Source organism: Dasypus novemcinctus, chromosome 21 (genome assembly GCF_030445035.2).
Source record: "Dasypus novemcinctus isolate mDasNov1 chromosome 21, mDasNov1.1.hap2, whole genome shotgun sequence".
Lineage (NCBI taxonomy): Eukaryota > Metazoa > Chordata > Mammalia > Cingulata > Dasypodidae > Dasypus > Dasypus novemcinctus.
Genome location: NC_080693.1, coordinates 14,828,707 through 14,841,012, shown reverse-complemented (window position 1 = coordinate 14,841,012; position 12,306 = coordinate 14,828,707). Strand labels below are relative to the sequence as shown.

General features: G+C 57.4%; 1 protein-coding gene across 1 annotated transcript in view; it reads right to left on the bottom strand.

Moving 5' to 3' along the window:
- Positions 1 to 11,116, bottom strand: part of SLC5A10 (solute carrier family 5 member 10) — a 63,187-nt gene extending 52,071 nt beyond the window's left edge. The window contains exon 1 of the mRNA XM_058283366.1: positions 10,967 to 11,116. Within this exon, the coding sequence (XP_058139349.1) occupies positions 10,967 to 11,080 (114 nt within the window). The 5' untranslated portion in view covers positions 11,081 to 11,116. The remainder of the gene's footprint in view (positions 1 to 10,966) is intronic.
- Between the last annotated feature and the right edge of the window lie 1,190 nt (positions 11,117 to 12,306).

Below are 12,306 nucleotides of genomic sequence, written 5' to 3'. Positions count from 1 at the left end.
GGCGCGCTCTGTCTGCGACAGGCAAATCCCCAGAGGCGAAGAGCGGGGGCTGTCACCAGGGGCTGGGGGCGGGTGGGATGGCTGCTGCTGGGGTTGGGGCTTCCTCTGGGGGCGACACAAATGTGCTGGAACCAGGGAGAGGTGGTGGTGCCTCGACACCGTGAAGTGCTCATGCCACCGAGCTGTGCACTTGGAGATGCTCGAACAGGTGGGTTTTCTGCTGCGTGAATTTTGCCTCAGTAAAAACCAAACTGCAGCTCCGGGTGCCTTGGCCCCCTTTCCCGCACGTCTCCTGCCCCCCGCCCCGCCCAGCTCCTCCTGGGCCTCCCCCACGCGCCCAAGCCCTGCCCGGCCAGGAGCCTGGCCGAGCTCTCCGCCCGCGCAGGAGTGGGCGCAGGTACAACAGGGGCGGGGGCGAGTGCAGCGCAGGGGGAGGGGGCAGGGGCAGGGGGAGGGGACAGGGGCAGGGGCAGGGGGCAGGGGCAGGGGCAGGGGGCAGGGGCAGGGGCAGGGGCAGGGGCTGGGGCGCGGCCATGGCACCGCCCCACCGCCCTTTGCTGAGGATCCTTTGCTCCTTGTCCCTAGTCCTCCACACGCCCCGGCAGACGCTGTGGCCCCTGAAGCTCAAGCCTGAGTGTTGACCTGGGAAGATCCGACAGGCGTGAGGGGCACTGAGGTTCCAGCCCTCTCCCCCCGCTGCCCCCCCCCAGGCCTCGCAGACCCACCCAATGTACGGCCCCTCCCCCCACCTACACACTATGTCCAAACTCCTCTCCCTTTCGGCTATTATTAAAAAGGCATCGCGGGAATGGAGGTGGCTTAAGCCATTAGGTGCCCCCCCCACGTCGGAGTCCGAGAGGCTCTGAAAGAAACAAAGAGGAGAACAGACACACCAAGTACAAACAATGAGAGGTGGGGAGAGAAATAAAATAAATCTAAAAAAAAAAGTATTGGGGAAAGCAGATGTGGCTCAAGCAACTGGGTTCCCGCCTCCCACACGAGAGGTCCCAAGTTCGGTTCCCAGTTGTTCCTAAAGATGATGAGCAGACACTGCAACCAGCAGACGCCACAACAGGCAGACAGTGCAACTGGCAAACGACACAACAGGCAGGCGACACAACTGATAGACAATGCAACCGGCAGACAACACAACAGGCAGATGACAACTGGCAGACACTACCACTGGCAGAAACCGCAACTGGCAGACACTGCAACTGGCAGACGACGCAACCGGCAGACGACACAACCGGCAGACACTGCAACTGGCAGACGACGCAACCGGCAGACAACGCAACTGGCAGAGAGCAGAAGTGGCTCAAGGGATTAGGCACTCGCCTCCCACATGGGAGGTCCCCAATTCAGTTCCTTGTGCCTCCTGACAGAAGACAAGCAGACAGACGAGGGAGCCATCTCGGGGCGGAGGGAAGGGCGGGGATTTAAAAAAAAGGTAAATGAAAAATGAATTAATATGTATAAATTGCTGAGACTGGTGCCTGGTAAGTGTTGAGTACACATCAGTGAGAGCCTGCAATCAGGGCAGGAGAAGTTGAATAAGATAAGAGGGGGGGAAGCGGAGGCGGCTCAAGCGATCGGGGTTCTGCCTCCCACATGGGTGGTCCCAGGTTTGGCTCCTGGTTCCTCCTGGAAAAGACAAGCTGGTGCGGCGGGCAGGTGTGATGAGCTGACGCAACAAGATGATGCAACAAAAGAGACACAAAGAGGAAAGACAATGTGAGACACAACAAACTAGGAAGCCGAGGTGGCTCAGGTGACTGAGCGCCTTTCTCCCACGTGGGAGGTCCCAGGTTCAGTTCCCAGTGCCTCCTAAAGAGAGGACGAGCAGACACAGAGAGCACACAGCAAACGGACACAGAGAGTGGACAGCCAGCCCAAACAATGGGTGGCAGGGATAAATAAAACAAATATTTAAAATAGAAAAAAAGATCAGAGGGAACTAAGAGGTATATTTAGGTACCTATTTTGCATTTCTTTTTCACAATGTAGATATCACAAAAGGCTGCATCATAGAATATCGATCAGTACACAGACCTATTTCTTTCTGCCTTTCATTGCCAGTCCCCCTGCCCTATCCATACTCAGGAAAGAAAATTCCTTCAAAATGGTTAAGCCAGATTTACCGCTCAAAGCCTGGATGGGGCCCGCCCGCCGCTCTCCAGCCTCAGCTTCCCCATATTCTCTCTGCAGCCTGAATGCAGGATGGTTCTCTCTAGTCATTCATGCTCCCAGCCAGGATGGCTGTGTCCAGCTGTGTAGGCTGTGCACTGCTCAATCCCAGAGCCGCTCTGGTGTGAGCCCGGGCCTTTTCCTTCTCTGCGTTGCCCTTCCTCCCATCCTCTCTGGAAGTTTTCTTCTCACCCACAAGACGTTGCCCGTGGCCTCCCTTCCTGGTGGGGTCTCACCTGTCCCAGCAATTGGCGTGGGCGGTCCTGACCCACAACCGGGACATCTCGGCCAGTCGCCTCTGTCCCCGGCTCTCGTGCCTGGTTTAGGCGCGGGCGCGGACCCGCGAGGCCCGTCGAGGGTGGGCAGGACTTCCACCCATCCTCTCTCGCTCTGCTCAGAGGTGGGCGCAAAAGCCTGGAGTGCGGGGCCTGCTGGAGGCTACGAGTGTATAGTTGCTATGCACCCAGTGTCCCCCGTACCAGAGCTGGGTGTGAGGTAGGTGCCCTGTGGTTGTCCCCATGCTACAGAAGAGGAAACTGAGGTTCTCAGAGGCAAAAGGTCACCCAAGCTGTTAAATGGTGGGGCCAGGATTCGAACCCAGAGCATCTGCCTCCAGATCCCGGGCTCAACCACCAGGATTCAGGACCAACCGTAACCCAGTACAACCTCCTCCTAACTTGACTCTGTTTACAAAGACCCCATTTCCACATGAGGTCACGTTCACAGGCCCCGGGGGTGAGGATTTCGATGTATCTTCTTTGTGGGGAGGGGGACACAAACTCAACCCACAGTCCTCTCACCTCCACCAGGGGACCTGGACTCGGACGCAGCCAACGCCCGGGCAGAGGCCAAGAGAAGCACAGAGAAGGGAGCCGCAGCCCCCTGGATGGAACTCCGCCTGAGTCTCCCCTGTTGCCAGGCTTGTCGGGACACTTCCCTTACTGCAACCTAAGTTTGAAATGGTTTCTGTCACTTGTCAACAGGTAGTCTAGTGGTGCAAAGGCTCAGCTCAAAGTCCCCTCCCCGGGTCGCCTCCTTGCAGGCCCTCCCCTACGCTCTCCTGTGCCCCTGTTGGGATGGAGTCACGTCCCCCCCAAAGACTTGTTCAGGTCTCACTCTGTGGACCTTGGGAGGACCCCGTTATTAGTTAAGGGGCGGCTGAAGCAGGGTGGGGCTCAGCCCGTAGGACTGGGGCCCCAGAAGGAGGGAGAATGGCGGGTGACGCAGGACAGACACCGCCGGAGAAAGCCCGGCCTTGCCCCATCTTGATTTTGGGTTTCTAGTCTCTGAACTGTGAGCCCGAAACGCTTGTCGTTCGGCCCTCCCAGCACGTCTGTTGTCAGAGCAGCCCCGACAGACCAGCAGAGCGTCCGGTCGGGGAAGCACCCGGACCTTCCCAGCCTGCCTCCGCCCGCGCCGACCTGCTCCCACAGCCCCACTGCCGAGCGCTCGCCAGGTGCTGGGGGGGCCCTGGGCCCGACTCCTGGGCCGCGGAGGGGCTACCGGCACCCATGGCCCAGAGCCCCCATGGAGCTCCACACTGTCGGCCGAACCCCCTGTTAGTTGGCCAGAGGCGCTGGTGCAAAGTACCAGAAACAGGTTGGGTTTTCCTTTTTTTAAGATTTATTTATTTATTTCTCGCCCCTCCCCCCCACCTCGGTTGTCTGTTCTCCGTGTCTATTTGCTGCGTCTTCTTTGTCCGCTTCTGTTGTTGTCAGCGGCACGGGAATCTGTGTTTCTTTCTGTTGCATCATCTTGTTGTGTCAGCTCTCCGTGTGTGCGGCGCCATTCCTGGGCAGGCTGCACTTTCTTTCGCGCTGGGCGGCTCTCCTTATGGGGCGCTCTCCTTGCGCATGGGGCTCCCCTACGCGGGGGACACCCCTGTGTGGCAGGGCACTCCTTGCGCACATCAGCACTGCGCATGGGCCAGCTCCACATGGGTCAAGGAGGCCTGGGGTTTGAACCGCGGACCTCCCATGTGGTAGACGGACGCCCTAACCACTGGGCCAAGTCCACTTCCCCTGGTCAGTTTTTACAAAAGGGTATTTAGCTGGGGTAGGAGCTTACAGACAGCAGGCCATAAGCACCAGTTACTCCCCTCACCAAAGTCTATTAGGAGCAAGACGGCTGCCGACGGCTGCGAGGGCTCAGGCTTCCTGGGCTCCTATGTTCCCGGGGCTTGCTTTTCTCTGGGTTCAAGGTTCCCCTTCCTGGGGCTGGTTTCTCTCTCCTCTGCCTGCTGACTTCCCGGGTCTTCAGCAGCAAACTCTAACATGAGAAATCCTCGCATCGAAAGCCCCAGCTCTGTCCTCTGCCAGGCCTTTTATCTGGGGGTCCCCACCCACCAAGGGGAGGGGAATCCACGCCCTACTTCCGTGGCCCAGTCGAAGCCCTAATCATAACTAATTACGCCCAGGTACGGACCAGATGACAAACATAATCCAGTATTTCTTCTTGGAATTCATCAATTATATCAAACGGCTACAGCCCGCATGCCCCACCCCGGGCCGGGGACGCCTCCCTCCCTCCTCTTCCTCTCTGCAAATCCTGCTGAGCCCCGGGCCCGGCTCCCACCCCGCCTCACCCGGAACCCCCCTGCCTGCTCCGCTCCGCGCAGAGCCCCGTCCTCGGAATTCCTCGCCACCAGCTCCCACGGGAACGCGGCACGGCGCCCTGCGGTTCGCCCCGCCTGCTCCTGGGAACCCCCGAGAGGTGGGCGGCACAGCTGACCCCTGGTGTGATCGAGGGAACTGAGGCCCAGGGAGGGTAAGGGGTTCCCCCGAGGAAGCGCAGTGGGGCCAGAGCTGGGCTGCTTACGGTTTCATCCCTCATCACCCAGTAGGTCTTCACTAAGAACTCCTAGTTACTCCTCCCCCCAACAGCCCCTTCTCCTCCTGAAGCCAGGGAGACAGGGGGTCAGTGGAGGGTCTGGAACCTGGCAGGGCCCAGTGGACGTGGATACCCCCAGGAGGCTGCTGGAAGACCCCCCCCCCCCCACAAGCTTCTGCCACTCAGAACAGGATTTCCTCCAGAAGGACTTTCCACTGGGCGCCTCCTGGGGGATTGGTGGGTGGGGGAATCAATCAGAACAGCTCGAACCCCTCCCCTGCCGTTAGCAAAGGGGCGGAGTAATTACTGGTTTCCAAAGCAAGTGCCACGCTCCCCTGCTCTCCTGCCTTCGCCCTGTCCCGGTGCCCGTCCTGCCCTCTTCCCGCCTTCTGTGCCCTGCTCTCGCCTTCTCCCCCCACACGGGTCAACACGCCAGCAAACCCTGGGCATTTATAATCGACCGCGGAGAACTGCACTCTGTAAATCACCCGCTTCATCACTCTCCAGCCCCTTCCTCTCTACCTGGGACCCGTGATCTGCTATTTTCTCTCATCTCTCTTCCCTCCCTCCCTTAATAAATTACCGGCCTAACTCACCCGACGTGCTCCTGAAATTCATTTCTGCAGCATAGCCAAGAACCTCGACAGAATCTGGTTACCTAGGTGGGAGCCAGCAGGGAGGTTACTGGTGAGTGAAACAATGACCTGCAGCCTGTTTCACGCCTTCCCTTGGCTCTCCAGTTTGAACGGGCTCACCTAGGAGCCCCCCCAGGACATAATCCCAGGCACGAGGCCGGGGCAGGGGAGCTCTCTGCGTCCATGCCCCGTGCCCAGGCTTGTGAGATCTGACCCCAGCCGGGAGGGCCGGGCGTAGGGCAGGGGCGCACGGCGCCGCTCTTTCAGGCCCTCTTCAGCTGTCATTACCTTCTCCCACCCTCTCCCCTCCGGGGTGCATGGCGATAAGGGAGAGCCCGAGAGCCGGCTTCGCAGGCCCACACCCCTGGGGCGGCCTTCCCGTCAGCACGCCCAGCGACCTGCTCTGGGGTGACTCTGGGGTGACGGGGGACGGCGGTGGGCTGGGCCAAAGTGGATGCCAGGGAGTCCCCTTCCCCAGGGGTGTCTCAGGCTGGGACGCCCTGGCATAACTAACCTTTACCCATGTTTCATCTTCCTACTTCTTGCTACTGAATTTCTCGGTCTGGGTTTGTGTTAAAATGCTTTGGAATGTCTTAAAGACCATAAAACTGAAAAGGCCTTTGCCAGAAGGAAGTGATGGCCTTGGGGCCCCCAGGCCTGTGAGCTGGAACAATTGATCTCCACTCTCCTAATGGCCTTTTGATGGCTGGTCTAACTGGGAACACCTAGACAGTAAATTCATAGAACCAGGGCTGTGTCTAAGCTGTCTGGAAGAGGAGGAAGCAGCTTTCTGCCCCTTCTCCAGGAAGGAACAGTACTCGGCTTGAAAGGTATCTATTTGGTCTGTCTTCCAAGTCCAGAAAGGCCCCGGAAACCCCTGTTGGCAGGGGCTCTGTGATTCCCAGAGTGGCCGGAACCCGAGAGCAGCCAAACGTCTCCTGAGATTCCAGGCGCTCCTGTTTGGGTAGCAGTGCGGTCAGTCTCGGACCCCGAAATGTCAGGGGTGCCAAGAACCAGAGCAGTGAACTCTGAATGGCCCCCGTCCCTTGGGCCCTTCCGTTCGGAGGGCAGCCAGATATCCCCTGAGACTTATCTCAGGGGCTGTGATTTGGGGTAAACTGCTCAGAACGTCCTTCACCAACTCGGCTTAGGTGCATTGGTCTGATCTCTGGAATTTTCGGGCATCCCCCAGGACCCGGACCACCCACAGGGACGCCTGCAGGCCAGGCTCTGAAATGACAATTCTCAGGACGCTGAGAAGAGAGCATCAGCTCCAAAGTACGGGGAGTGGTGAACGTTTCGGCCAGGCTTGGACTCTGGGACGCCAGATCAGTAGACTAAAAGGGCTTCTTCATTCTCCATAGATTGGGCATGGTCTGTAGCCCACCAGCAAACTCCCCATAGGAGTGCCTTCTCAGGAATCAGGAAGTTCTGCCGACTGCTCATCCACGTGGCCAAGAGCAGACTCTATGGAACCCTGAATTCCAGTTAAACCAGTGTAAGGAAAGAGGACAGGTAGACCTGAGGGCCAGAAGCCTCATGTCGTGGCTCCTTAAAGAAATGAGGAATTACACCTCAAACTTCAAATAACTCCCTTTTAGAAACAGCCTTCTCAGTTTAAACTCAGTTGTGCCTATAAATGTTGTGAAAAGAGATCAAGATCCAGACCGGTTACTAAACCTCTCCTGGAAAATAAGAAACTTCATGTGCCATCAATTAAGATCAAAAAGTCCCTAGAAATGCTAAGGGTATAAAATTCTCTCTTCTGTTTTAATCTGTGTTTAACTTTGTGTTCAACCTTGATATCTGTGTTTAATTCTGTCAGTTTGCTTGTGCCCAGGAAATCAGATTTGGGGTTCACCTGTTACAATTGGATAATGGTGAAAGGTAACCTAAAAATGAGTCTTTAAATGTCAGTACTGTCTCGCAAGGGGATTTTAATGTATAAATCACAAGTGGAATTGATTCAACTGCTAGAAAAGCAGAGAAACTTCATAAAGTTGTTACTAATAAAATTTTTGTGGCTTAGTTAATAAGGGTACCTAATTCACCTTGAAGTAAAAACTTGCTAGAAACTGGAACTAAAAGTTAAGATCCTTTACAGATGTCTTTATATTGTAAAACAGCAGAAGGACAATACCTGAAATTACGTTACACATTGCATTGGAAGTGTTTAAAAGTGTATAAAAATCAAGAGGTAGACTTCAGCCTTGTCAGACTCTCTTGTGCATTCAGAGCAGGCCTTCAATACACTGCAGGTTGCCTCTCCATTTGAGTTATTGGCTGGGTTGGTCACTGACCCCTAAAACAATAAAGGTATCTCTGGTTGTGCTCCTGAAGTCGATGGAGACTACATTGCAGTTTCAAACTCCTGCGGCAGCCAACGGTGGCTCAATATAGCCAGATGTACAATGGGTATCACCTCCAGACTGGCGCTGTTTCATAGTGCCGAAGGGCTCTATGCAGCAGGCCAGTGGAACCCTGGAGCCTACCTTCCTTTCTTCTCTCTAGGGTCAACTGTGCTGCAGCTTGCTGGCTGTGTGAAGGACATACCGAGTGGAGCAACAATCACCAGAGTACTGTGAGTAGAACTTAAACACAATTGGCATTGTGGCCTGCTCCCACAGAGAGAGAACATGTAAGGTATTGCAAACCTGGAACTTAAATCTATTAATTGCAGCTTAAAGAAAAACGTATGCATTGGGTAGTACCTTAATTAGTACTAAGTACTGTACCTATAGCTCTCCTATTCTAGACATGTGCCTGATACCTTTTCTATTCTAGAGCATGTGCAGAGAAATACTGACCATGCTAAAAGTACTGGTAAACTTCATTTTCTAAGCAGTTAATAAACGTGCTTAGCCCAGGCCTCCCTCCGAGCCCTTATTCCAGGACATGTCCCACTCATACCCTGGGGAGACTGGCAGAGCCACATGCCATCCTACCAGGGCTAAGCCTTTCCCAGCAGAAGGGAAACAGCAAACAAGGTGGCTGAGACCCACTTCAGCTGAGCCCCTTTGAGATGGACCTTGGACAACCTTTCCTCACCCAGGACCTGGAAACCAAGTTCCAATCAAAATTTGGCAAGAAAACAAGCCTCACTACAGTGGAAGGAACTTTACTCTCTGTAGTTCTGCTCACTCCCATAGCTATTAAAATTAAAGGAATTTCCAGCTTGGTGCACTAATCTTGAGTGAAACCAGCTGCCCAAGAAAGTCCCAGCTCACCAGAAGCCCCCGAAGGACATACGAGTGACAGTCATTGGACGGCCTGAAACCCCTCTTCAAGAGACAAAGCTAAACAGTGTCTGTCAAAGCCAGCTGTTCCCTCTAACTCTAGCCCAAATGCCTCTTGCTAGGGGGAGGGCGGACCACACACCCCTTAAGAGATCTGGTCTGTTTTCACTTCCTGTAATTTCTCTCTGTGTTATAACTAAAAGGGCAATGCCTCTTCTCAGTCCTCTTCCCTACCATAGGAACTGGGATTGGCAATCTATACCTAACCCCACTGCCTATTGCAATTTCTCGCTAGAGTTAACCAACAGCATAAAATAACTCAAGGAAAAACACTGTTTCCCACCACCTTGAGGAAAATGCAGCCTTTGCAGGCACCTGCCTTTTTTTAATTCTGTGGTCCGGTATCCTCTTAGTGAGACCACATAGTCTCAAAATTCTAATCAAGTTTACTTCTTCCAGAATCAACAACTTGATAGTCGTCTGGGGACTTCATCCAGCTTTGCCCAGGATGCCAGATCCAACTTCCTCCAACCAAGACAGCACAGCAGGACGGTTTCACCCCGCGTCAGGTGGGGCCTACCGCCCTACCCAGCAGGGAGCTGCATAGAAGAACGGCTGTCTCCCTGCAGCACCCCTTCAAAAGTACAGGTGTAAGCTCTCTGAGGGGGATGAAGCCGGCTAGTAAAATAGGGAGTCAATAGATGGATCTGGAACCTGTCGGAGTCAAGTGGACGTGGATACCCCCAGGAGGCTGCTGGAAGACCCCCCCCCACAAGCTTCTGCCACTCAGAACAGGATTTCCTCCAGAAGGACTTTCCACTGGGCGCTCCTGGGGGATTGGTGGGTGGGGGAATCAATCAAAACAGCTCGAACCCTTCCCCTGCCGTTAGCAAAGGGGCGGAGTAATTACTGGTTTCCAAAGCAAGTGCCACGCTCCCCTGCTCTCTTGCCTTCGCCCTGTCCTGGTGCCCGTCCTGCCCTCTTCCCGCCTTCTGTGCCCTGCTCTCGCCTTCTCCCCCCACACGGGTCAACACGCCAGCAAACCCTGGGCATTTATAATCGACCGCGGAGAACTGCACTCTGTAAATCACCCGCTTCATCACTCTCCAGCCCCTTCCTCTCTACCTGGGACCCGTGATCTGCTATTTTCTCTCATCTCTCTTCCCTCCCTCCCTTAATAAATTACCGGCCTAACTCACCCGACGTGCTCTTGAAATTCATTTCTGCAGCATAGACAAGCACCTCGACACAATCCGGTTACACCGCCACTGCCACCGGCATTTCTGCTACTGCTACCCCCACCCTCCCCTACGACTCCTCTGATACCCGTGTGCCCCCTGCCCTGCCCTTACGATTTCAGCACCCCTGCTGCTCCTGCCACCACTGCCCCCCGCTGCTCCCCTCCCCCCTCCCCACTTCGCCTGCTGTCGCCCCTCTTCCTCCCCTCTACCCCTGCCCTACGCCCGCCCCTCCTCCTCGGCTGCCTGTCACCGTCACTGTCACCCCCACTTCTGCCCCAGCCCCCTTTCTGGCTTCCACTCGCAGGAAGCTGCATCAGGTGCCTGCCCAGGCTGGGGCCGCAGAAGTCCAGGCAGGGCCCGAGAGCAGGAGCCCGTGGCGGGTGGGGGCCCAGGGAAGCTGCACGGGCACGGCTGGGGACGCAGGAGGCTGAGTCCAGCCTGTCCAAGCCGCAGAGCCCAGAGCAGGGAGGGCGGCGGCCGGGCGGGGTCTAGGCCACTGCGCGGCCTCCCGAGGCAGCGCCGTGACCTTGGGAAAGGTAGCCCCTTGCGCCGTGCAGGGACCCGGGGCTCCCAGGCTTTTCCTCTGCAGACCGGGGGACCCCTCAGGGCCGCAGCACCCACCGGCTGCTGGAATCTCCCAGCGGGGCTCCGGCCCGGCAGGCGGGGCTTCCTCCGGCCGCAGGAGCGTCCACTCCGTGTGCACTTTCAGGACAAGGGTGTCGCGTGCCCCCACCCTTTGCCTCCGTGGGTGGAGAAGCCGGGACCCCCGGTCAAGGCTTCCGCGCGCGCGCGCACCGCAGAGCCGGCCCCCGCCCGAGCCCCCCGCAGGCCGTGTCCTCACCCAGATGCCCACGGCCACGTTTAGGGCGAAGTACACGGTGACGACGGCGATGTCGGCCACGTTCAGCTGCGGCCCGGGCGCGCGGGGGTCGCTGGTGGCGTTGCCCGCCGCCATCCCGCGGGCTCCAGCTCCACTGGAGGCACTGCGGGCCCCGCGGGGGCGGGGAGGGCTCCCGGCGCGGGCGAATTGATCATTAAACCCGCGGCCCAGCAGCACCTTCCGCCCTCGACGCGGCTGCTTCCAAGTCAGGTGGGTGTCCCCTTCGCCCCTCCCAGGGCGGCGAGCAAATCCCAGAGTGCGGGCGTAGGGTGGGTAGGGTGGGGGTCGGGGAGAGCTGGAGGACGGACGGGCGAGGGGTGAGGTTTTGGGAAAAATAAAGGGTGAGCTTCGTGGGTCTGAAGGCAACCAGAACATTCCAGAAAGAAAGGACTGTGCTACCTCACGTGGGGTTTGAACTGTACTTGGTTCTCAGAAGTCACAGGGCGGGCCCCAGCCTGGGGACACTGCCCGACGCAGCCTCGTCCTCCCTGTGGCCACAGGGCCCGGCGGGGCCTGGGAGAGCCCTGCGGGGTCACCCCTGCATGGGGGTTTACTCGCCCCAGTGGTGGGCCCGGCCGCTGAAGCGACCCCGCGTAAGGTAATGCAGGCCTGTCGTCGGCGTTTCTGCTTTCTTCTTTTAGGAGGTACCGGGGATGGAACCTGGGACCTCACACAGGCGAGGCAGGTGCTCCACCACTGAGCTACGCTCACTCCCCAGTGAGAGCTGGGTTTTTTTGTTTGCTTGGTTTTAGGAGGTCCTGGGGATTGAACCTGGGACCTTGTACGTGGGAAGCAGGCGCTCAGCCACTTAAGCTACATCCGCTCCCCTCTGCTCTCCTCTTTTAAACCAGTGCAATCAGTCCCAGCCCATCAACGTGACACCCCGCCAGCTCTCCATGTTTCCCCGGGACAACGTGGGGCCAGGCAATCCACCAGGGGCCGTGGGCTGTGCTTAGCTTTAGCACGCCACGTCGAAGCACCAGCCGAAGCAGGTGGCGGCACGCTACCGTCAAGGAAAACGCCAGCCGAGGGAGGTCAGCACCTGCCGGGCACCCAGCTACTCCAGGGGCAGAGCTGGACTCGCGTCCACAGCTGAACCCGGGGTCTCCTGCCCGCACAGCGAGGGCTCCATTCCATCCGGGGTCCACCGGGGCCGTGGCCGCTTCTGCCCTGCGCGGACCCTCCTTCCTTCGTGAATGGAATGCCCGTGCCCGGCCAGGCCACACGACTCCAGCCTTTGCTCCAGCCGCAAACCTTGCCCCGCAGTCTGTGAGGCGTTTGGAGTTTAACCAGCACCCGGG